General features: G+C 48.5%; 2 protein-coding genes across 2 annotated transcripts in view; one reads left to right on the forward strand and one right to left on the reverse strand.

The window, feature by feature from the left end:
• Positions 1-1,711: 1,711 nt before the first annotated feature.
• On the reverse strand, positions 1,712-7,477 carry LOC139047531 (uncharacterized). Its single transcript, XM_070521377.1, has 4 exons — positions 7,379-7,477; positions 6,215-6,511; positions 2,408-4,491; positions 1,712-1,715 (listed from the first exon to the last, which is right to left on the reverse strand). The coding sequence occupies exons 1-4, from the start codon at positions 7,475-7,477 to the stop codon at positions 1,712-1,714; spliced, it is 2,484 nt and encodes an 827-aa protein (XP_070377478.1).
• A 452-nt stretch (positions 7,478-7,929) lies between these two features.
• LOC139047563 (uncharacterized) overlaps positions 7,930-24,804 on the forward strand; it is a 60,509-nt gene continuing 43,634 nt past the window's right edge. Inside the window, exon 1 of the mRNA XM_070521417.1 lies at positions 7,930-8,131. Coding sequence (XP_070377518.1) covers positions 7,930-8,131 — 202 coding nt within the window. The remainder of the gene's footprint in view (positions 8,132-24,804) is intronic.

Consider the following 24,804-nt stretch of genomic DNA (forward strand, 5'->3'; position numbering starts at 1 on the left):
TGCCTATGTTTACAAGTTTATACGGCCGATAAAACTACATACTATCCTTACTTCGTATATCCATGCGCTAATTTGGTATCGCAATCGGTGCTTCCCCTTTCGGGTGAAACTGCGACTTTCTTAAAGTTGTTGGCGTGTTCTCTCATTCGGCCCGTTCACACGACGGCCAGCTCTTCCCGACATAGGTTCTTCCGCCACTTAGCGGTACCTGGTAGACAACTCCAGTGGAACATGCATGTATAGCGTTTTGCATACTTGACTTTCCACAGTACATCCCGTGATTCAGGGGCATAGGCAAGCCAGTTTGTTCGGAGCAGGAGACGTATGTACCCCATACCTGTTCGCCAGCTTCTTGAGGTTGTGGCTCACCTTGTGGAAATAAGGTAGCACCTGTGTATTTATTCGAGAATCCTGCTCACCTCCGTCGCTTAGTATGCGATTATTGCTGCCGTTTGAGCTTCTGCAGCAAGGTTTTGCCACCGTAGCGATAACATGAACGGGGGTCCGGCATTTAAAAGTCGCTGGACGTGATGTTCAAAATTAGACTCGAACTGGTACACACATGACCTTCTAAGCGAGCACCCTAGGCAGAGAGTCGTGGTACCCATATTTGAACAATTTTATGGGCGGAGTAATAGGGAAACACTTGTTTTCGCTTGTATGCGGTGAAGTTCCAGCAGACAAGTTCATTTAAGAACCTGGTGTTTAACTCTGCCTCTTTCACAAAGCCACTTGAAAGGCCGAACAGCGCTGTTTGTACGACAGATGATCTTAAAAGATGCTGTTAAAGAAAGAAAAAAAAAAGATACAGGTTACCATTGCTTGAGACGCATGCAGTGCGATTGCTTTCTAGTGTCATTTCAACTTTTCAAGTCTTTCATAAAACTTTAAGGTTCGTGACACTTGCCGCTAATTAATTCTGCCCCGGTCGAATCATCTCAGCGTGATGCCGACTATTTCCTGAAAGCGAAATTTCTGTTTCCGTCGCAGCCTTCAACCAACCTGTGATTTTTCATATGCGCCCTCGTCTACCATACACCTCGCAGACCTTATCGAAATCATGACGAGCTTCGCCCCTGGCCATGTTCCGACATGCGGGAGAAGCATTGACGTCGGGCCAACCATGCGCTGAAGCCCGTCCGCTGATCGACATACAGGGTTCTTTTTTTTTCTTTTTTCTTTTAGCTGCAGCAAAATTTAAAAGATTGCCTGTGACAGCGCAAGTCTAACCCGTTATCCAAATTACTCAATGAGGCGGCCATTACTTCTACGAGAAATCGAAATGCTTAGTTAAATAATTAACATAATTACCCTAGCTAACTTGTTATTTAATTGTTTTGCGGTACATATCTTATTCTACGAATTATAGCTGGTGAGTTCGCAAGGCGCATCCACTTGGAGCGAATTTTCTGGAATGCACCAGTTTCCAGCTGTTAATTTTCAGAGTGTCCGATGAAATGCATTGGTATTTCAGTTACTTTGATGCTTCAATGCATATAAGAGCGTTTTTACTAAAAAAAAGTTACTGGAACGCCAATGAATTTCGTCGGACACATTGAAAATTAATATATCAAAATTGGTGCAGTCCTGAGAATTCGTTCCCAGTGGATACGCCTTGCAACATCACCGGCTATAATTCGTATATCAAAATATGTGCCGTAATGTAAAGGACCGTTACAAAAGTTCAAAATTGAAGGTAATAGCGTAATAGTCAGCTGAAAAGGAAAGAGAAAGAAGAAAAAAATGCGCAGAAACCCATCGACAGCGATTGTCGATGAGCCCGGACGAACGAAGGAGGGATCGAACGAACGAACGAACGAACAGAGAGAGAGAGAGAATAAACTTTATTGTACGAAGGAACTCCGTGGGGTTAATCTCGGGTGGAGCCTTCTTGTAGAGCCCCACTGGCCATAGCGGATCGCCGGGCCTGGTCCAGGGTCGCCAGTTGGCTTCCCAGTGCCAGCTCGGAAAGCCGTGCCGGAGGCCCTCCTTGCGTCGCAGGACCCGGACGCGCAACTTCGCTGTGTGAACCGGGGTGCCAGTGCCATGGCCCTACGTGGCCTGGACACATGCGCGTAATGTGAGGGCTGTGCGGTGGCCCTGAGACCTTGTACGGTCCAAACTCACTTGCTTAATAAAGTTTTCCATCCATCCATCCCAAGACCACGTCGTGAGTGTTTGTGATGAGCTCACCAGCCCAGATACTGCCTGGGCTGGGCGCTCCATACACTGGTAAGTAATGTGTGTCAGTGTGGCTGTGTGGTCGTTACACCAGGGACATATCCCTGTTGTGTATACCTCTGGAAAGATTGCGTGCAGTCTCGATATGTGTGGGTATGTGTTTGTTTGAAGGCGGCGCCAGTCCCTAGCTTGTTGGCTGCTTAAGTTGGGATGGGGAGGAGCGCACTTCCGTCTGGTCAGGCGCTGGTACTCCAAAATCTGCCTAGCAGTGATGGTTTCCTCGTGGTAATCTGAAGGGGGTCCCGAGGAGGGTTCTGCAGCTCGGCCAGCAAGTCCTCGAGCTACGCAGTTCGCCTCCTCGTTGCCCTCCAGGCCCGTGTGCCCCGGGCACCAGGTGACGGCATGGTCCTCAGTCAATCCGGGGCCCAGGATATCAGTGACGCACCTGGGAAGTGTGCCTCTGAGGTATAACCGACAGGCGGCTTGTGAATCTGTCAGGATGTATGCGGGGCGACCCCTTCGCTCTGCTTCTCTTATTGCGAGGGCTATGGCTGCTGCCTCCGCGGTGGCGCTTGATCTGGTTCGTATAGACGCGCAGGACACCACCTTGCTTTGGTTGGTTACTGCCGTTGCGAATGCCTGTTTTCTGGGGCCTTTTAGTGGTGTAGAGTAAAGGCTAGCGTCGGTGTAGTAGGTATCAGGATCGCTCGTTCTCTGGAGGAGTTTCCGTGCTCGCGCTTGCCGCCGCTTTTGGTTGTAGAGTGGATGCATGTTCTTGGGGACCGGTTCCACGATTATACGTTCCCGTAGGTGCATCGGTACGATCACCGTTTCGTCTTCGCAGTATTGGAGGGTGAGGGGGTATCCCAGTCTTCGCAGCAGTTTTCTGCCCTGGTGGGTGGTGTTGAGTCGTTCTCTTTGTGCGATTAGCGTGGCGGCGGCCAGTTCCTCATATGTGTTATTTATGCCGATCGACATGAGTCTGTCTGTGCTCGTGCCGTTGGGAAGCTGCAGTGCAGCTTTGTATGCGATTCTAATGAGCTTGTCGATGTGTTCTATTTCGGTCTTGCGTGTAGCTTGAAAGGGCAAGGCGAAGGTGATTCGGCTGAGGACGAAGGTCCGTACGAGGCGTAGTGTCTCGACTTCTGTCATTCCATCTTTACTTCTTGCTATTCTAGCTATGAGGGTTGTGATACTCTTTACAGTGTGTTTGAGTTTGTCTATTGCCGTCTTTACGCTGTTATTTTCTTGAACGTGCATGCCCAGGATTCGCGCTACCGGGCTCCTGTTGATGCCCTGTCCGGCAATCGTCAGGTGAAAGGGCGGCGCACGGTTGGACTGGGTGCGCAGTGGTCTTATTTGCAGGTATTCTGATTTGTTGGGAGCGCAGGTCATACCTGCTTCCTGAAGGTAGCTTTGAATCTTGTCTATAGCGGTTTGCAGTACATCTTGCCGTTCTCCATAGGAGCCCTTGGTTGCCCATAGTGTAATGTCATCCGCGTAAAAGGCACAGCCTAGGTTCGGTATATCCTCCAGCTGTAGGACTAGTTTTCGGAGGCCGATGTTAAAAAGGAACGGGGACAGGATGGAACCCTGAGGCGTGCCCTTCAGTGGGAGGTCGTATGGTGGTGAGTTTGTGCCGGCCATGCCAATCTGTGCCTTGCGATTGCCAAGGAAAGCAGAAACATAGTGGAATATGCGTTCCCCGCATCCAATGGCTGTGAGACCGTCTAGTATGGAAGAATGTGCGATGTTGTCGAAGGCTTTTTCGATGTCGAGCGCAAGGAGTAAGTTGTTGAGGCTACCTGGAGGTGGGTTGAGCACCTCCTCTTTGAGCAATAAGAATATGTCCTGTGCAGACATCCCTCGCCTGAATCCGTACATAGATGTTGGTAGGAGCCCCCCTTCCTCTGTGTATTGTTCGAGACGGGTGAGTATAACTTTTTCAAAGATTTTGCCCATGCAGGATGTCAGTGAGATTGGTCGCAGCTGATCAAGGCTTCTAGGCTTTCCTGGTTTGGGTATGAGTACAATCTGTGCCAGTGTCCATTCTGTGGGTAGTTTTCCACCCGGTGTCCAGATTTCCTGATTGAAGTGGTCCGTGATGGCTTGTAATGTGTCAGTGCTAAGGTTCCGTATCATGGCGTTTGTAATGCCGTCCAATCCCGGTGCTGTGTTCCTTTTGAAGCTTTGTGCCACTGCATACACCTCCGCAAAGGTGATGGGTGCGTCTAGCTCGTGGTTGGGTGCTCCTGTGTATTCTTGACTTGGTATCGGATTTGTGCCTCGCTTGCGTTCTCCCGTGTACCGCTGTTTCAGTTCTTGTATTAACTGATCCTGTTCCCCTTGAAACTCCCCTGCTAATCGTTGGAGGGTGGCGTTTGTTTCAGTTCTTGTGGTAGAGGGGTCCAAAAAACTCCGTAGGATGTTCCACGTCTTTTTCGTGCTTAATGTACCTCTTAAGGAGTCACAGAATGTACGCCAATTGTTGTGGTAGAGTTCTTGGGCGTATGCGTTTGCTTCCTCTGTGATTTCCGCTATTCGGATTCTGAGTTTTCTGTTTAGCTTCTGTCGGCGCCACCGCTTGGTGAGGCACCGACAAGCTTCCCAAAGGAGTGTCAAGTGGTTGTCAATGGCGGGGGTGTCTGCCGTAGTTTGATATATTTTAGTGTTTTCCTCATAGATTCCCTTGAGGTAGTGAGTCCATTCAGTTATTGTTTCTGGTTTGGGCCCATTTTCTACTTGCTGTTGCTCTCGATACTTAGTCCAGTTAGTGAGTTTAGCTTTTCCGAGCGGGCGTCGTAGTTGAGCTGTTTCGTAGGTTATTTCCACTATATTGTGATCGCTTCCCAGGGCGTCGTCTAACACATTCCAGTGCATGGCTGTGGCATTGTTGGTGATTGTAAGGTCGGGTGTGGTGTCCCTGTTTACGCTATTTCCCAAACGGGTCGGCCTGCCCGGTGTCGTGAGGAGTATGTAGTCATATCGCTGTATCGCCTCAAGGAGTCTCGTACCTTTGGGTCTGTCTTTGGCATATCCCCATGTCGTGTGCCATGCGTTGAAATCCCCTGTGATGATTAAGCGGTCGCGTGGTTGAAGCATGTTGTACAGATGTTCGAAGATGTGGCCAAACTCTGCTTTCCGGTCTTGCGGGGGACTATATAGGTTGCATATTACCTGCTTTGGTCGTCCCTTTTTGGCTGGCCAGATCGTGACTATGTGGTGTGGAGTTTGTTCGTGTGTTACCGTTGTAAGTGTTGCTGCCAATTCCTTCCGGACGAGTGTTGCTACCTTCGGGTGGTTTGGCTCTATGTGTAATCTGTAGCCCGTAATCGCCTTGGGCCTAGCTCCCACCTCCTGCAAGCAGATTATGTCTGGAGGTATCAGCGCCGCCTGTATGTATAGTGTGAGTGAAGCGTGTTTGTTGTGCAAGGAGCGACAGTTCCAGGACCATATCGTGAGATTCTCTTTTGTTCGAGGTCGCCTATTTGCCATGATAAGAGGTGGTGGTGGTGCTTTCAGCGTCCGAGGTTAGCATGCTTTTGTCATCGGACTCCTGGGAACGCTGTTTGGTGTGCTTACGTTTACGCTTCGATTCTTTGTTAAGGGTTTCTTGAACGTACCGCTTTAGTTCCTGAAATTCTACCAAGAACTGCTGCATTTGTACATGAGTTTGCTGCTGTATTTGTTGTTGAATTTGTTGTAGTTGTTGTTGTACCGTGAGGTTTGCTTCTGGTTGTTGTGTCCCTGTGTGAACTACAGTATCTCCAGGTGGTGTAGGTTGTGGTTGTGTGTGCCCGTTGTCTGGTGGTCTTTCGTTTGGGCTACTTATTTGCTGTTGTGTAGCCTGTACTGTGGGTCTTGTGGTTCCCATAAGCTGGGCCAGCTGTTTTTCGAGGTAGGCTATTTTGCTCTCATATCTGTCTAGGCGTTGTTTAAGTTTGTTTTCTGTGACTACCCTTTGATATTCTACGTTTTATGTGATGGGTGTAGTATATGCAGGTTTGGGAGCCACAACCTCCGCCCAGCTTACCTTGGCTGGTGTCTTTTGGGTGTGTCCATGGTTCCCGCCGATGCTTTTGCCACCTGCTGCTGGCGAATTGTTGTGGTGGTTCTTCTGCTGAGTTGGTGTTTGTGCCTTGTTCCTTGGTGGCGTTTGGGGTCGTTGGCCCGGGGACCGCGAGCGCGACCGGGAGTGGCGCTTGTCGTCGCCCGACTTGTAGGCTTCTTCTTCCTCTTCAGAGCAGAACCAGCGTATGTTCTTCGTCCTCTGTGGGTGGTTGTTGTTGTCATGGGGGGTCTTGTGGGCGTGGTTGGTCTCCTGTTGTGGCTGTCGAGGTTTCAATGGCTTAAGCCTCTTTCTGCAAGTTGAGTCCCCTGTGGGATGGGCCTCCCCACACGAGGCGCAACTAACAGCGCATGGGTGCCCATCTGTTGGATCTGTCAGTCCACACAGCCGGCAAATAGGGCGGTCCGGATTTGGGCAGACGTCCGTGCGGTGTCCTTTCTCTCGGCAGACCTTGCAAACTTGAATTGTGGGTCTGAATGGGTAGCAACGGAGCTCCCCTCCATAATAATAGACTGTTCGAGGTAGCGTGGGACCGAAAAAGGTGATGGCTACACTTTTGGTTGTGCTGATCATTCGGGCAGTGATGATCTCCACCCCCTGCGTTCTCACTCGGAGATGGGCCATGAGAGTGTCCGTCGAGGTGTTCATCGGTACACCATGAATGACCCCTCTCAGGGTGTCGTCTCCGTTTGCAGCATAGGCGCGGACGGCGTGGGCCCTGCCGTTCAGTACGAGCTTGCGTATGAGGCGTGCTTTGTCCGCAATTTCCTCGTATTTGGTCGATAGGATCGCTATGTTTGATCCAGGATTAATTCTGAGGATGAATTGGTCATCTTTGAAGCTTGCTTCACATTCCTCTATGATTGCTTGTGCAAGCGTGGGAGTGAGAATGTTCCTCAGAGGGAGCCCCTGGTTCGGGCGAATGACGATCTTGTAATCGTCCCTCGGCAATGGCGGTAGTTTAGGCAATTTCTTATAGGTTGGCGTGCTCGTCTGAAATTGGTTTTGGGGCCTCGCGTCGGCGCGTTTCCGCTCCAATGCCTCTTGTTTACGTTGTTTGGTCGATTTCACTGCCTGCCAGTTAGCGTTCTCTTCTTCACGGGAGTAAGAGTTAGCGTCTTGACCCACCGAGTCATAGTTGTCTTGAGTTTGCTCCATTTGGTCGTCCGCTATTCCACCCTGCTGTAGGTGGTGGGATTCTCGCTCGGTTGCCGCGTCGAGAGCCATGGCGCTCGACTTTCACCCCTCCGACATTCGACACTCCACACTTCCGGCGCGGGAATCTCCGGCGTCGGTGAAGCTGCCGTCGGCCCACCGCGACGGCGTTGCGTTGGCGTTCACGTGGTGGCGAGCTGTCTTGAATCCTCCTGTCCTTCCAAGAACTCGTAGGCCCACCTGGGTGACGTCCAGGTGTTCCTAAGAACTTCGTGAAGCTGGTGGTAAAGTTTTCCAGGCGTTTTCAAGCGAAAACCCACTGAAAAATTATGAAAATGCAGAGCGCGAAGAGAGCACGTCGGTACTACTTCGCGCCCCCTAGCGGCTCTCAACGAACGAACAAGTGATATACTGAGGGCGATGCATCATATCTTTTTTTCTCGGAACAACAGTGCACGGGCATTCGGCGTGTTCATTTTCATACGGGGCTGTTGCACGAATGCCGCGGAGCCCCTCCCGTGCGTATGGCCTTCTGGCAGCGCTGTCTTATCAGTTCCTGCTGTATCGCGAGCACTTCCGTGCACGGCCGGATGGACGCCGGCGATAGCGGTTCTGCCGCGCAGACTGTCATCGCAGTTCGCGCAAAGGCCGCCAGTGGCTCTGCCGTGGAAGCCGGGGCTGAGCGCCGCGGTGATATCGTCGCACCGTGCCCTGTCACACTGCGACGTACGTATACAGCCACCTTTCTCGCTTCATTCTCGAGTTTTCCGCCTTTGACGCCTGTACGATTTATAGCAATATTCTGTGGCATTGTTCGCTCAGGAGTGCCCATCGCCGCTGACACGCCGTATGGTCGGTGCTCGCGCGATATTAAGAAGACAAAAAAAGAAGTCGCAAGGGTGTAGTACATGCATCTTGCGATGCCTTGCCTGCTAGGAGAGACATCGCAAGGCTTGTGCACGCGGCGTGGTTTCCCATTTGTGCGTATGCTTGCGAAAATGAAGTGCTTTGTTTGTGAACACGCCAAACTGCGTTGCGGTGCTCGCCTCCACTTTGTTTTGTTTTTCGCGTCACACCCGGCCGGCAAATAGCGCCAGCAGACGTGGTGTGGTTGCAAGGCGAAGAACTAACTGCAACTGATTATCGTGCGGCAATCAAATGTAAAGAAATACTGAGTTTCATATTATTTTCACTAGAAGTCTAACAAACTTCAGCAACCTAGATATGCTACGCATCCTTAATAACAGCTAGGTCAGGGCGCTCTGGTGAAAAGAGGAATCGGTAAAGCCAATTTCAAGTTATGGCTCTGCTCTGCAAAACTCGTGTGAGCACCTTACCAGTTGGATTTTTAAATGTCGCGTGGACAAGTTAATTAGTATAAGCTTGCTATTCACACGTAGTCATTCGTCAATTTGCGCTCACTATACGTAGAAGAATTGAAAGACGTCGAGTGAAATGCACACAGTGGTGGAGACAGTAATACGGCAGTGAAAAAAAAAAGTGCAATAATTCTTCAGTTTCATAGTACGCACTCTTAGATAAAGATCTTAGTAACAAGGATATAACGCGTGCATTTACTAACTTTAACACCGATTATTACCTCTCTACTAGTTTTACGATGATGCAGACTTAGTAGGTGCTGCACTTACCTACTTTCACAGACCAGGTATTAAATGGTATTACCTCGTCTCACCTATGGTTTACTACGCTATGTGGTGGCTGTATTAATGCGATGTTTAGACAAGCTATAGTCCCTATCATTGTGTTAAACTAAAAGTTACGTTTTATTTAAAAAAGTGCGGCGCACATATGTGCACACTATACGTTACACAAATAGATTCATCTAGGTGCACGTTAAAGAACACCAGGTGGTCAAAATTTCCAGTCCCCTACTACGGCGTGCCTCATAATCAGATCGTTGTTTTGGCACGTAAAACCCCATCACTTTAATTGATTTAATAAATTTTAATAAGTAAATTTTATAAATTTTAATTAACGAATATAGATTCGTAAATTAGTTTATATATCCGAATAGATAAGTTCCCACAGGTGCAAACTGTGATCCTAAAGGATATTGCTGTCCAGTCATTTTTTTCTTCTCTTTGTTTAACTGCACCAAATTAAAATAAGATCACCTGTGGCAGATAGGACAATTCTAACCGTGGAACTAAAGCACTCAATAAGGCGAACTTTACTTCCACGTGCAGTCAAATGCACAATTCACTAATTAACAAAAGTTTACTAATTATGTTTCGTTAATTAATTTACAGCAAATATTGTAATTTGCTAATTGTAGCTAGTGAATTTGCCAGGCATATCGACATAAAACTAATTCTGAGAATGGCACCGGTTTCGACATATTTGCCGTCAAACTTGCGGTAAAAGGGCACTGTTCCGCTAATTTTTTTTAAAGAGAAAACGCCCATTTATGCCTTGAAGAACAAAAGTGACTGGAACGACAATGCATTTCGTCGCACACTTTGAAAATTAAGATCTCGAAACTGTTGTCACTCTGAGAGTTCGTTCCAAGTGGCTACGCCTTGCGAACTCACGGGATACAATTCGTAAATTGCAGTATATGTGCCGTAAAGTAAATATTTGAGAAATTAATTAGTGCAATTAGATTAATTATTCAATTAAGCGTTTTGATTTCTCGTACAGAAGTAATGTCCGCCTCATGGAGTAATTCAGTTCAATGGTTAGAATTGTGCTAGCTACCGCAGCCGATTTTTAAAAAATTTGGTGCAGCTATAAAAAAGAAAACCCTCGGTATACTCATAAAGTCGCCCCCAGAAACATGTCGCGTAGTAATCTCGATCATTGTATTGCGCGACGCGTTGTGTTACCCTTTCTCGTTTTTTTTTCTTCTGTGCAGTGCAGTTTATTACACGCAACTTAATGTTCCCGTCACGCATGACCCTTAGGTGCCATAATTTGATTGGTGTTAAATATAACTAAACTGGTTGACAGTGCGGTCCTCGTTTTCTTTTGTTTTGTTTTTCGCAAACGTGCATTATTCACACTTTTCATAAGAAAGCGCTAAAGACGAAGTCGAAGGAACACATACGACAGGACTGGCGCACGTGTTTCTTCGACTTCGTCTTCGTCTTTAGCGCTTTTTTATGAAAACTGTCAAGATGAACCAACTCGCCCAAATCAAGGTATTGGTGCATTATTCATTATGCACTTCCGGAACAGAAGCGACCTAATTATTGCTTTGCAATGGAAGTGCCGCTTGTAAACGAAACAGACCCCGCTAAATTAATTGGGTAGCAAATGCCACTATACTGCTGACATTGCGATCTATGGTTCGTAAACTTAACACCTGTGCTATTCGTATGAACCTACTCTTTTGGGTAGTAAATGCTACTACCCGTACCGTTACTACCTACGGTTACTGCGATCTTAGCAAACTTCGTGACAAGCCGTTACTACGTGCCTTTCAGTTAATAACTGGCACGACCTTTCTTTTTAAGAGTAAACTATTAAAGAAACGGTCGAGCCAGCACATAACTATTATCCGCCCCCCCCCCCCCCCCCTACATACTGATAAGGACTATAGTTTATCTAAACACAGCGTTAAGACAGCCACTACACAACATAATAGACCACGGCTCAGACAAGGTAGTACCTTTTACTAACAGGTCTGTGAAACCTACTGATTGCTTAGTAAATGCAGCACCTACTAAGTCTGTATTATCGAAGGTAGTAAACAGCTAGTAAAGAGGTGGTAATGGGTGGTAAATTTAGTAACTACACCCCTTTGTTACCTTTTCACTAACCTTTTGTTTTTTAAGAGTGTATGATAGGGGTGGACGAATATTCGAAACTTTCAAATAATAAATCGAATAGCGTACTATTCGATTTGATCTTCGAATCGAATAATCACTATTCGTAAATGCGAATATTTTCGAATACTTTTCAGATATTTCAAAGCGTCAACTGCACCCAAATAAATATAAAATTGGAGCAAAAGTACGGTAAATGCTCAACCCCGTGGGCATAGTATCGACATAAAACGTGAGAACCTACGTAGTGTAGCAGGCTACGTCGCTGAAGTTGCCACACTTTACAGTTTATACGGCGATCGTTCGTGCTCTACGAAGAGCCTTGTGCATGCGAAGAAACTTCTGGTTTGCTTCTAATGATACATCTGTTAATTTTATTAAGCAATGCTTCATAACGTACTAATGACAGAAAAGTGCTAACTTTAGGAATACTGGGATGTGAACATCGTTTTATATTCGAAAACTATTCGAAAAGTATTCGATATGCAATTCGATTCGATTCGCTTCTAGCTCTATTCGATTCGTATCCGATTCAGTCTCAAAAATTACTATTGGCACACGCCTATATAGTGTATGCCTCACGAATTTAAACATGTCCGCGCCAGTATAAATTTGATGTCTTGTTTTCAGCTGAGAATAAATTAGCACGTATTTGCTACCGTGTTCAGTGAAAGCCCCCTGAATATTCCATTCAACGTAACGCCTATGGAATGTATTTCGGGCATTGTTTACTCGAAGCATCGAGCGTACCAAAAATCATTTGGGCTATTATCGCATCTGGTATTTCATTGCAGAAAGTGTAGATGCTATCCCGTTTTTTATGAAAACGGAGACATTGTTCAGAATCATCGGCTCTGGAAAGAATTAGTAGATTCCTTTAAGATTAGGAAAAAAAGTAAATTCTTGTGTCAAGCATCACATTATCACGCTACGTGGTAAAGAGCTTGCATTAATCGGTAGTACACACAAGCGTCTGACCAAAACACGGCTGTTTACACGCAACATATACATAGGGTGCACCCGGGTGTAGACGCGACCGGGTAGTTGATTTATATGTATATGACTTGAGAGAGAGAGAGAGAGAGTAAACGTTTATTGTAGTAGATGTCGTTTGGTTATGGTGGGTGGAGCCCCTCCTCCAGGGCCCCCACTGGTTACAGCGGCTCGCCGGGCTTGGTCAAAGGTCGCCAGTTGGCTTCCGAATTCCACTTCCGCGAGTCGCGCCTCCCACGACCAGTTATGGAGAGTGTTTAGCAGCGGCGAGGTGGCAGCTGCGGGACGTAACGCGCACTGGAATGTTATGTGTTCCAATGTCGGTGTTCCTTCGCACCACGGGCATTTGTGGCCGTATTTGTCCGGGTACATTTTGTGTAGCCTGCATAAATGTGGGGAAAGTGTTTGTTTGCAGGCGGCACCAGTCCCGTGCTTGCCTCCTGTCTAGGTCTGGGTGAGGAAGGGCTTTGGTTCGCCTACTTAGCCGTTGTAATTCGTGGATTTCTCTTGGCGCACCGGGTGTCGAGGTGTTCTCTTGGGTGGTGAGGCCCGCGGCTCGGCCTGCAATGCCTCGAGCGAAGCAGTCCGCCCGTTCGTTCCCCGCTATCCCCGTGTGCGCCGGGCACCAGGTCACGCAATGATCCATGGTGAGTTCCGTTCCTAGGATGCGGAAGACGCAGCTCGATAAAGCCCCCCCCCCCCCCCCCCCCCCCCCCCCCCCCCCCCAAGGGAGAGGCGGCATGCAGGCGTCCTGCGAGTCCGTCAGCACGTAGGCCGATTGGCCCTTAGCTTCCGCGGCACGTATGGCCAGGGCTATGGCCACAGCCTCAGCCGTTGCAACTGATTTCGTGTGTATGGATGCTGCTGTATGACTTGAGATTCTTTTTAACTAAGCACTTTAAAAGGAATCTGCAACGAGCAGAATCAGTTCCATTGCGTGCCGCAAATCATATCGTGGTTTTGGCTCGTTGCGGTCATTGACTTTGGGACCCCCGTCTGCATAATATCTGTTACTTATTCATTGTTATTGAATAGAGAATAAGCTGAAACTGAAAGCCCTATAATTTAATCAGTTCCATCACGTGAAAGCAGTTCATATTAAATGCTCAGTGCGCTTCCACTCTGTGAAGAAGGATGACCAGCGAAGCTGTGTATGCGAGCCCCTTAATGGCGAACTGCACCTCCGCCGCGGGTCGGCCCGGCATTGCAATATCTTCGGGTTTTTTCTTTTCTTTTCTTTTCTTCTTTTTTGTCTTCAAGCGGTGGAATCAGCACCCCACTACTATTAGATGCACGTGCATGGACTTGGTATTTGCAAACCCGGATATCTGTGATTTACACCCAATAGGCATGCGTTGGTTGTATATCACAGTGATCACAAGGCTGTTATTGTGAAATGTAAACACCGTCGACTTCCGTCAGCTCAAGAGCAAGCAATGCAAGATTCAACGTCTCCAGACAAAGCACATGCAAGCGGAGGAGGCACACCGAGCAGTGCAGACACAAGAGACGAGAACTCAAGATCAAGCGGTAGAAGAGACAACACGGGACCAAGCAAATACACCCTTACACACAAAATAATAAAAAAAAATAATCAGATAGTTTTTATTTCAAGCCAAACCTTGCTCTCATAAATGGTGCGGGAAAAAAGGGCGGAGCAACTTGCACGCGAAAAGAAAGCACGGCAAAACAAAAGCAGAAATCTCACGCGCAGAAAAAAAAAGAAGAAAAACACTGGGAGGGCCGCGAAAATAGCACTCCTAAAGCATGCTCACTCCTCGAAGCACGCAAAAGCGAAAATGAGATGAAAGAATGGCGAAACAAAATATTTACGATATAGACTGCTTGCGAAGTTGGACGACGCAAGGCTCGCGTCGACAGACAGCGCCGACAATTCAAGGGTGACCCGTACGTAACGTACGTGGACGTGGCGGCGTACCCTGTAGGGGGCCTCTTTGCGGTAGCCGCCGTGAACGGAAGAGACAACTCCTTGACCCTCGCGGCCTCCGTAAGGGCAGAGACCCCAGCTGCGGCTGAGACCATAGCCGCGGCACTGGTAATAAAGCAAGAAGACAGGGTAGGCAGGGAAGTCCATGTCGTTACCGACTCGCAACAGGCCTGCCGTAACTTTACCAATGGACGAACACCGCTTCTGGCGGCTCAGATTCTAGGCCCGAGGCTGCAAGAATACCATCAAATCACGTGGACGCCGGGCCACGCGGGTCTGGAGGGGAACGAGGGGGCGAACGCCCTAGCTCGAGCGCTAATCAACCGAGCGGGGCACGACGAATCGTCTCATCAATCCCCACCATTTACCTTCATGCCCCTGCCGTCCAATTACTGCGACCGACTCGAGATCCAGCGACTCAACCGCAGGATTTATCCTCCGCCTCACAGAAAGCTCAGCACTGAAGATGCCGTAGCTCTCCGACTTGTTCAGACAAACACATTTCCTAACCTACACAAATACAGTAAAATGTTCCCACATACATATCGCGGCATCTGCCCCTGGTGCGGCGACACACGCCCTACACTCTTCCACATCTCGTGGGGGTGCGGGGGCAAACCTCAACACTTAAAGACGCCTAGCACGCAATTTGAGCGGTGGGAGGTACAGCTGACCGGCGATACCCTGGCGGGACAAGAAGCTCTCGTCCAGCAAGTACGTCGAGCAGCCATGGCCAGTGGAGTCCTGGAATGAGGACACCACCCACTCGACCTCAAGAGCAACCACCTCGATGGTTCTAATAAATGTTTTTTTCTCTCTCTCTCTCTCTCTCTTGACTTGCATGGTGTAACACTCGGTGTAGCTAACAAAGCTTCGCTGTTCCGCCATCTTCACGGAGTGGAAGGGGAGTTTTTTTTTTTTTTCTGCACTCAGACAGGATAGTGGGGAAAGTAGCCCTTAACAGCTTCGCTGCATATAAATATAGCACTGTACGCGCCAATGTCAATTTCGTAATGTCAGACTTTATGTGGTGCGGCATTATGTTACGCCGCAAGAGCACAACTATAGTCACCTTAGCATCAATGCAGTGCCGCTTAATTTACGGCGTTTAGTATACAAACTATAGCATTACAACTAGTGCCACGTCATGCGTCGTTTCGGCGTGCTTCGCGGCATGTGGTTGATGTTAAGCTTTTTACTCTTGTTTTCTCGCCATTTCCCATCAGTAGCCAACTATTGTAGAGAACCATGCGTGATAATGATGAATGGGGGGGGGGGGTGATTTGTGTGATTGTGAGTATCATTGATTACAGCTACATTAGGCGCGCTCGGCAGTATAGGTTGAAATCGCCTCAACTTGGATGGATGCGTTACCCTTGGGAAAAGCGAATTGATAAGGAGTTTATCTAAGAAACTTCTCTAAGGAGCGTTTTTCTTTTCTTCTTTTCTCCTTCTTTTTGCTCTTTCTTGTAGCCGGCACTCGGCTGCGACATGTACAGTCGGAAATTGACGTAACGCGATAATCCGAGCACGCGGAACTCCGAGACGTTCCATGCCAAGTGATCGTGCTGAGCTTTCCATCTTAAGGACAGTTCAGCGTGAAAGATCAGATAATGTTAGAGATACAGTTGCAAGTTTTCGCCGTCGCTCTATGCATGTACTCTTACGCCAAAATTTTGCGTAATGCGGCTGAAACTGTACGCCCGTGCTCACTGGACACGCACTCTTGATGGGGAATTCTTTCACTCGCATTGCAGGAAGCGCATGAAAATTCCGCCTTTTTCGTTGACAGAATGTCCTGTGAACATTTTCCTGCGTCATTAATGCGCACGCACTGCACTATTGACCACGACGCATTGTTTACACCCGGCGAAATGCGAAAACACCCGTGTACTTAGATTTAGGTGCACGTTAAAGAACCCCAGGTGGTCGAAATTTCCGGAGTCCTCCACTACGGCGTGCCTCATAATCAGAAAGTGGTTTTGGCACGTTAAAACCCATATTTTTAGAGCGCAGCTCTTTGGCGTCCGTTCCTGGGTTTCGCGTCGTCGTCGTCGTCGTCGGCGTTGTCGTCGGCCTCGTAACCAGCTCGCCGACGAATCTGCTGCTCCGCCGCCGCGCATGCGCGCTGTCGGCTCTCCGGGCGAGGGAGGATGATGGAAGGGAGGAGGAGAGACTGTGGAGGCGGGCTGGCTACACAAATGGCTCTTTGGCGTCCGTTCCAGGGTTTCGCGTCGTCGTCGGCGTCGTCGTCGGCGTTGTCGTCGGCCTCGTAACCAGCTCGCCGACGAATCTGCTCCGCCGCCGCGCATGCGCGCTGTCGGCTCTCCGGGCGAGGGAGGATGATGGAAGGGAGGAGGAGAGACTGTGGAGGAGGGCTGGCTACACAAATGGCTCTTTGGCGTCCGTTCCTGGGTTTCGCGTCGTCGTCGGCGTTATCGTCGGCCTCGTAACCAGCTCCGCCCCCCTTTCATCCCCCCAGCGCTAGCAGCGACCGACTGATACCGCTTTCGTGAGTCCGCTACCGCACTCACGAAAGACGTCGTGCACTTCCTGCAACTCGCATTAACCGTCCATCGATCCACACCGATGTTAGTAGTGGGGGACTTTAATGTTGACATAAAGACAAACAGCAATTTCCTAACACTTATGCGGGAGAACATCCCGTTCCTCTCGCTCGTAACGCGTCCCATGGCTGTGACAACCTCGCGAGGCACTTGTATAGATCTCGTCTTTGAGAATCAAGCATTGGTGTACCAAGTCGAACATATATCAGTCTATTTCTCCGACCACAAAGCTTCCTTCATGACTGTCAAGAACTGTTAGTGGAGTCTTTGTTAAAGGAATACGTGTGAAAAATAAAAAAAAAATTCTGTGATAGCGCATACGTGTGTTGCTCGATTTCTTTGCCTCAATCTATCGAAAAGGTGAAACAGCTTATTTGCTGCGCTCAAATTTCGCCTCGTCCCCCAGCTCGCGTGGTGTGCTTATCTCGATCTCCGGGAACTTTGGGCTGCTGAGCACGAGATCGCGGGATCGGATCCCGGCCGCGGCGGCCGCATTTCGATAGAAGCTAAATGCGAAGAAACATCTGTGTACTTAGATTTAGGTGCACGTTAAAGAACCCCAGGTGGTCGAAATTTCCGGAGTCCTCCACTACGGCGTGCCTCATAATCAGAAAGTGGTTTTGGCACGTCGAACCCCATAATTTATTTTTTTTTAATCTCCGGGAACCGCCGCCGTAACGGCAACATGGCGGACACGGCTAGCGCGCCGGAGCTAATTTCCCGCACAAACCGTGCCTCTCTCTCCCCGGCAGGGTTCTCGGTTGGTCCCAACAGAAAATTGCTAAATGATCTCAGAGTGTAGCCCAAAAATAGCAAGACCAAAATTTTCCAAGAGCGAAAAGTATCCAAAAACATAGCCAAAACGTTTGATGATGTTGTACAAGTGTCTCATAGATGGTGCCCAAATCTCACTGTGTATTTTTCCGGCTCTAAAATTACTTCCGCCGCATGCAACCAGCACAGCACTGGTCTCAAGATCTGCGTAAAAATTCCAGTGAGAGCTTTCTCTCATACATGGATTCAGGCACAACTTACTGTTACAAAGAACGGAATAATTTTTTTCCGATTTACTCATGACGTTATTCGTATTTACTGAGCATTCTTCTGAGCTATCTTTGGTTCACGCCTCGATTTATCCGATAAATTTTTCTATAAGAGTCGGGCAAAATATTGCCAGCTGCAAACCACAAGGATCATATTCGGCTGGTCACGATAGAGTGCCCAAGAGGCGGCCCCAACTCAAGGCATTAATATAGGGATGCCTTTCCTATAGGCTTGATTTATAAAATAAACACGCTATTTCTCTCCCGCTCTCTCTCTTTCAATTTACTCGAAAGCAGCTCGACGCTGAGTCAGCAAATGCTGCTTCTTGGAGGCACACTGAACTCTGGAGGAAACTTGGAACCTTCTCGCATTTTCCTCGTGCCAAGAAGCGGCAGTTGTGGCTGCAATTCGACTTTGAGTGGGAACAAACAGGACGATCGACCTGCTGGTTCATAACAGAATCGGTGAATTAAAGTTTATAGTTTTAATTGCCACTTTTAATTGCCACCTGGATAACGGCGCTGGCAATAATCCAGGTGGTGTTAATATCAAAAAGAGTGGAACTGCGCAATATTTAAACAGAGATTCGCTGGCAAGATTCATGCAATCGGAAAACGTGTACCTAAGCTTCCGTGAATTTAGCACTAATGCGTGTGTTGACAAATTTTCAAGGGGGGCTGTGTACTTTGAGTGCGATTTAAAAAAAGAAAGGAAATGCAATTTTACTAGGCAACACACAAAATCTAATTTATGGGTCGCACACGGCTGTCATGAAATACAGCGTAAACCCCATGGTCTTAAAGGGAAGCTGAAACGGTTTTCAATTTCCATGAATTGCTGGGATTGGGAAGAACAGACCTAATAATATACGGTTCCGAAATTTTTTTCTTCGTTTTGTTAATATAAGGGGCGGAAATCGCTTTCTAAATCACCCCCGCGGACACGCCCCCATCGCTTCCCGGAGCGCCGGGTGAGGTGGTTGCCAGAGGAGAGAACCGGCGAGAGTGACGCAATTCGCGGGGACCGAGCTGCCGGAGCGGCGTGCTGGCATGTGCTGGCATGCCTCTTTCCGTCCTTCGCTTTACTGAACGACGCTACGAGAGATCTGCCGCCAGCTCTCACGTTTGTTTTCTATTGTGATTTTCGTAAACTGTTCTTTCCTTCTGTGCTGCGTGAGCGCCTACAGCCAAGGGCGCCCAACATGCCCTCGTTCTGTGCAGCATTCGGCTGCGCGAACAGAGGCGGGCGAGACGATGTGGTGTTTCACAGGTTCCCGAAGGACAAGAAGCTTGCAGCGCAGTGGGTCCGTGCGGTGAGGAGAGATAAGTTCGTGCCGACGAAATCAACTGTGCTGTGCTCGGACCATTTCCGCGACAGTGACTATAATTTCTTCCGAACAACTTCAAGTATACAGCTTGGCAGAATTCGACGGTTGTTCTTTCCTAACCTTTTCCATACTAGTCAGACAAACTGGCGATATGCTGCATACCTCAACTGCCTGTAAAAAAAAATTGCTTTTGCATCTCTTTTTCCATTGGCTATATCATTTTCACACCTGTTCGTAAACTTCTTGCCTTGTCCAGCCGGTTCGACTCCTTTATTTCTGGGCAAGTGCCACTTCCAGTACTGCCCTGCTAAGGCACACAGTCCTGAATAGTCTTGAACTTGTTACGCACTGCGTGCGCTTGTTTATTCCTAATCTCTTGCACCTCCTGGCAGCACAAGCAGTTCTCTTCATCTTCCATCAATACGCAGCACATGCAGGTGCACCTAGCTTAATGAAAGCCTGATTAGGCCCACATTGATGCACTCGAGAAATGCGAACATTTGCAGCCATTAACGTCTGGTAACACAGATTTAGCGTAGCCGGATAGCCTTACGACAAATGCGGAAACGCGTTGTTGCTAGCGTGGCTATACTCCGTTTCAAACATCAGGTGCAACGCTGTGGAGGCTTGAGATACTTCTTGCAGTGGTTGCGTTCGCACTTAGAAAAAGTTCGGTGTTTCTTGACCCGATCTTTGAGGAAATTTTCCATATATAAGCTCAGTTTTGAATGAAAAAAAAAGAATTTACCCATAGAAACAATCCGTGTATTTATACGGCTGCCGACACGTTCTTTTAAATAAATTTTCTTTTCGGTATTTTTTATTGCAGCCCGTCGCGGCAGCTTCACGTGCATGCTCGCGCGAGCAAACGCCGCTGGCACGCTGCGAAGCATAGACGGAAACGCGCGCAGTAATAAATTTTGGTGACCGGACTTCGTGCGTAGCTTCCACAGCGTTGCACCTGAGGTATGAAATGGAGTGTAGGCTTGCCTATAGTGACATTCTACGTACGGTTGCAGTTATCATGTTTACCACACGGCGGTGCTAAAACTGCCTAATATCTTTATGTCAACACTAGCATGAAGCACGCATACCGACTCTTGATCGAGCCACAATCGCAAAGTCGTCGAACCATAGTGTGAATATTGCACATATAATACCTCTGGCCATCTCTGCATGTGTATGATAAGCAACTTCCATGACTGTACCTCGCAGCACTGCATGTGCGCGCTTTGAAACGCGGCACTTATGTTCGCGATCGTGTATCAACACTCAAAAAACCACGGGACTTTGGACAAGCAGCGGCAAGGTGCTTGACATCGCGGAATCGCACCCGTGTTTACAATCTAATGAGAAGTTAGTGCTTCGGCATTCTTCCAGCAGCAAGTTCCCAGTGACACTTTAGCGCATTTTTTCTCCCGTCATTGGAACGTGCAGCTACATGAAAAAAAAAATCATATGTACCAGCTAACATTTCCAACGCGCGAGAAGGTGTACAAATCGCTCTCGCTGTTGGCACACTCAACATCATCGTTGCCGCCATCGTTTTCCGTATCGGCTGTCGGTTCGAACATGTACGGCGAAAATACAAGCTGTCCGAGACAGCGAGAACGTTCCATAATGCTTACAACTCAGCGATAAAGCCAGAACAGAACAGCGTGCTACGCTCTGAAACGGCGGCGCCGACCGGCGACTTCCGCGGCGCCGTAATGTACTTTGACATTAGCAATAACACAAAAAAGCTGTATACTCCTCTCATCAGAAATCATAGGGTGCATTGTTATTTGAGTCTCTGATGTACTTGTGATGCCAAAAAACATTAGACGATGCATTTTAGAGCGCAGCTCTTTGGCGGCCGTTCCTGGGTTTCGCGTCGTCGTCGGCGTTGTCGTCGGCCTCGTAACCAGCTCCGCCCCCCTTTCATCCCCCCAGCGCTAGCAGCGACCGACTGATACCGCTGGATGCCGCTGACGCCGCTAGAGAGTCAAGATAACGTGACTGCATAGAACACCGTCGCCGCCATGCAGAAAGAGGAGGAAAGGGTCCCCCCCCCTGTTCTTGTGTGGCGAATAGGGTGCTCTTCAGTTGCCGACGCGCCGGTTATTTCACGTAGGCCCCGGCACGTCGACGAATACGTGACCACCTTCCCACGGCTAGACCTGGTTCTTAGCGCTGCGGAAGCGAGGGTATCATATTGTTTGTGTCGGCATCGGCGGCGTTGTCCCTGAAACCAACTCCGCAGCTGGGGTTGACTCACTATCGGCGTCAGCGGCATCAGTCAGTCGCTGCTATCTCTTCCCTCCTCCCTTTATCGTGTTGTCCGCTGGCTGCGCGCGTCTGCCCCCATCGTTTGCCGCTGGGTGTACACGCCGCCCCCCTCCCCCCTCTTCCTGCGAGTCTCCGGTTGTCAAAGCGCCGGCTCGAACTTAATTCCTTTCTTCGCTCCTCCTCCAATGCAACCCCTGTGCGGTGGCAATCAGAGAGCCAGATCGGTGGCGGCGGATCTGTATATGTGCACCGCCCGAGCCGAAATTGCCGCTGCCGTTCGCCCTGTGCGGTGGCAATCAGAGAGCCATCGTAACGCGTCCCATGGCTGTGACAACCTCGCGAGGCACTTGTATAGATCTCGTCTTTGAGAATCAAGCATTGGTGTACCAAGTCGAACATATATCAGTCTATTTCTCCGACCACAAAGCTTCCTTCATGACTGTCAAGAACTGTTAGTGGAGTCTTTGTTAAAGGAATACGTGTGAAAAATAAAAAAAAAATTCTGTGATAGCGCATACATGTGTTGCTCGATTTCTTTGCCTCAATCTATCGAAAAGGTGAAACAGCTTATTTGCTGCGCTCAAATTTCGCATTAGGAAGTAACGTAATCGTCGGTAATTTTTTTTTATTGTTTACACCCGCCGCGGTGTCTCTGTGCTGATGGCGTTGTTGCTGCTCAGCACGAGGTCGCCTACTCGATTCCCGGCCGCGGCGACCGTATATTCCGATCAGGGCTAGTTGCAAAAGCTCTCGTGCACCGTGCTGTGAGTGCACTTTAAAGGAGCCCGGGTGGTGAAAAATCAATTATCCGCATCATCACCGCTACGGCGCCCCTTACTTACCCGCTGTGCCCAGTTTCGGGACGTTATGTTATTGCGTTTCGTCCGTTGCTGAGCGGACGTGTTGTATAGCGCAACGTAAAATTGAGTTGTAGATAGCAGTTGACGCGGCGACGCATGCAGAAGGCAGAGGGTGGGGTGATAGGCTTTTGCGAAAACAAGCTGATATATGCCCATCGCGAAAGGATATGAGATAGCCATGTGCTGATATGGAAATTTCTTGACGACGTCGCAACGCGCAAGCAAGAAAATAAAAAGCCGCTCGATTGGTCCAAGCCAGCACACGTGCGCCTATAGAGCTTGAACAGGAGAAATGCGTTGCATTCGATAGCGGAGGCGAGGATCGGAATACACCTGCCATGTTTCGAAACGGACGAGAATTATGAAGTGAATGTGCACAGGCGGAGACGTCTCATTTTTTTTTTCATTTATTTGCGCAGCCTCTCTGACTGAAAGTCGCGAGAGCGCCAGGAAGTAGCTTCTCGCCTTGCTCCGTTTAGAGAAGTCAGCAATTTCTTTAATTGTGAGAAAAATTTACGAAGAGAGGTACTGACGCTGATACCGTTAGCAGAAGAGCCATGCATGTATATGCATGTATAGTCGCGTTCAATGTAGGCTGCAAAACCGGTGCCCGTGGTCGAAGGGGTTCCAAGACTGCAGGGGCGGCTCCGAGGTAAGAAAAACTGATTAATAAATACCACTAATTGTGACTGTTTAGTTCTATTTCCTATGTCGGCGACGCGCTGTGCAATTTTGGAGCCCCTTCGACCACGTTTACCGGTGCTGCAGCTTATATTGAAGGTGATTGTACATTATCACGAGCCGGCCTGATTGGAAGTAGTTTTCTCCACAGGCTTACGCTCAGACAACTTTTGGGCTGTAAAGAGCTGTGAGTTGTACGGATGAGGCCACTCGAGAGAAGACATGACAAATGGTATCTTATTGAAAAAAATAAGAAAAAAAAAGCGTCCCGCATTATAGCGATATTCTGTAACGGCAGGTTGTGCGCAGTGTGGACTTATTATGCAGACTGACCTGCAAACCGTACAGTAGTTCATTCTTCTGTTTTGGCAATACATAGCACTCAACATATACCACTCGTGAGCTCCCTAGTATAGCTCTCATTCCGTTGGCTGCGACTTCTACAGGTTTTCAATGTCACCGCTAAATGGGAAGGTGGTTGAAAAAGAAAAACGGTTACTATTCTGCTTTTGTTCATCAAAAAAAAATATATATAACGACCATGCATAATGTTTTTCTTTTTCTTTTTGTTCGGTTAAGGGATGCTCGAAGGGTGCAATCTGAAGCGCAGTGCATGTATCGATCTATAACTTCTAAGAATGCGGACAGGCAGGTATATGGCCGTGCCAATGTGCTCGTGTTCCAAGAGCAACGTACATACGTGGCGTGACATGGCTCGGCACATGACACCGAGCTTTGAGATAAAAGGTATATAATTTCCTCTGTAAGAGGCATGATTTCTATCTGCTGTTCTTTACCACCTCCAGATCGTAACTTTCGTTCATTTATCGAGTGATCAGTAAATCATCCGACTAATGGTAGCAATAAACCAGGAAACCAATATAGCACACACGTTAGCCATTGCACAATCATCGCACTAGTTCTGCCACGCGCCACTATACCAGAGGGTATAATTAATTAGTAGAACGTGCGGCTGGGCTAATTCGTTCATGATGACTGGGAAAGCTAAGCGGGAATAATTTAGACACGTCTCCCCCTGCCGCCTGTGTCTAAATTATTCACACTTAGTTTTTCCGTCAAGGTATCATTCCTTACTTGACGGCCCACTCACACGTAACTATCACATGAGAATCGGGGACCGGATTCACGAAGCTTTTCTTTCGTAAGTGCTGTTTGTCATTGGCTGGCCGCCTTCGCTATTAATATATCTAGCGTCATGATTGGGTGGAATTTGCTCTTGCGAACAAGTGTAGCGTAATATTTTTTATGAATACAGGTCCAGGGACCAATCGCCCACTGCTACGTGCAGTATGGCGACAACCGCGTCGTCTGCTACAGCGTGGGCCATGTTCTATCTCACTCCGCAGTACCGTGCGCCTAGCGCGGTGACGCGACGTAGTCTTTCTGTGTATACAGACGTTCGTGCAAGCAATAACTGCGTCAAAGCATCCCCGAAAGATATATTGCGTGAAATAGTGCGTGAAGTATTGCAAAGTGCATAAAGTACGACTCACACCCGCTGCAGACACGATAGTTTCGGATAGTAATGCGAATGTACGAGAAAACAGAATTTTCTTAGCGGAAACTGAAAGACAAAGCCCTTTTTCGGCTGTCGTTTGAGGTCTGTCCAAGTGACCGCGGCCGCTAGGTGGCGGTACTCTTTTTGGACAGTGTTTACCATAATGCCGATTACGGTTGCAGCGCACGCTGTGCGACAGATGCAACGGGCAGAGCGCCCACGCATCAAGGACAGATACATTGCATGTGCGTGTGTTCAGAAAAAAGTTTATTTCAACAAGAGGCGATACGAACACTGAGTCACAATCACGGCACAATTTGTGCATTGTATGCACACGCGCGCCCGCACGTGTGTGGAAGTGCAGCATACTTCCTCATTCTTGTAGGCCCTCCGCCTAGCGCCAG

This window comes from Dermacentor albipictus, chromosome 1, assembly GCF_038994185.2.
Source record: "Dermacentor albipictus isolate Rhodes 1998 colony chromosome 1, USDA_Dalb.pri_finalv2, whole genome shotgun sequence".
Classification (NCBI taxonomy): domain Eukaryota; kingdom Metazoa; phylum Arthropoda; class Arachnida; order Ixodida; family Ixodidae; genus Dermacentor; species Dermacentor albipictus.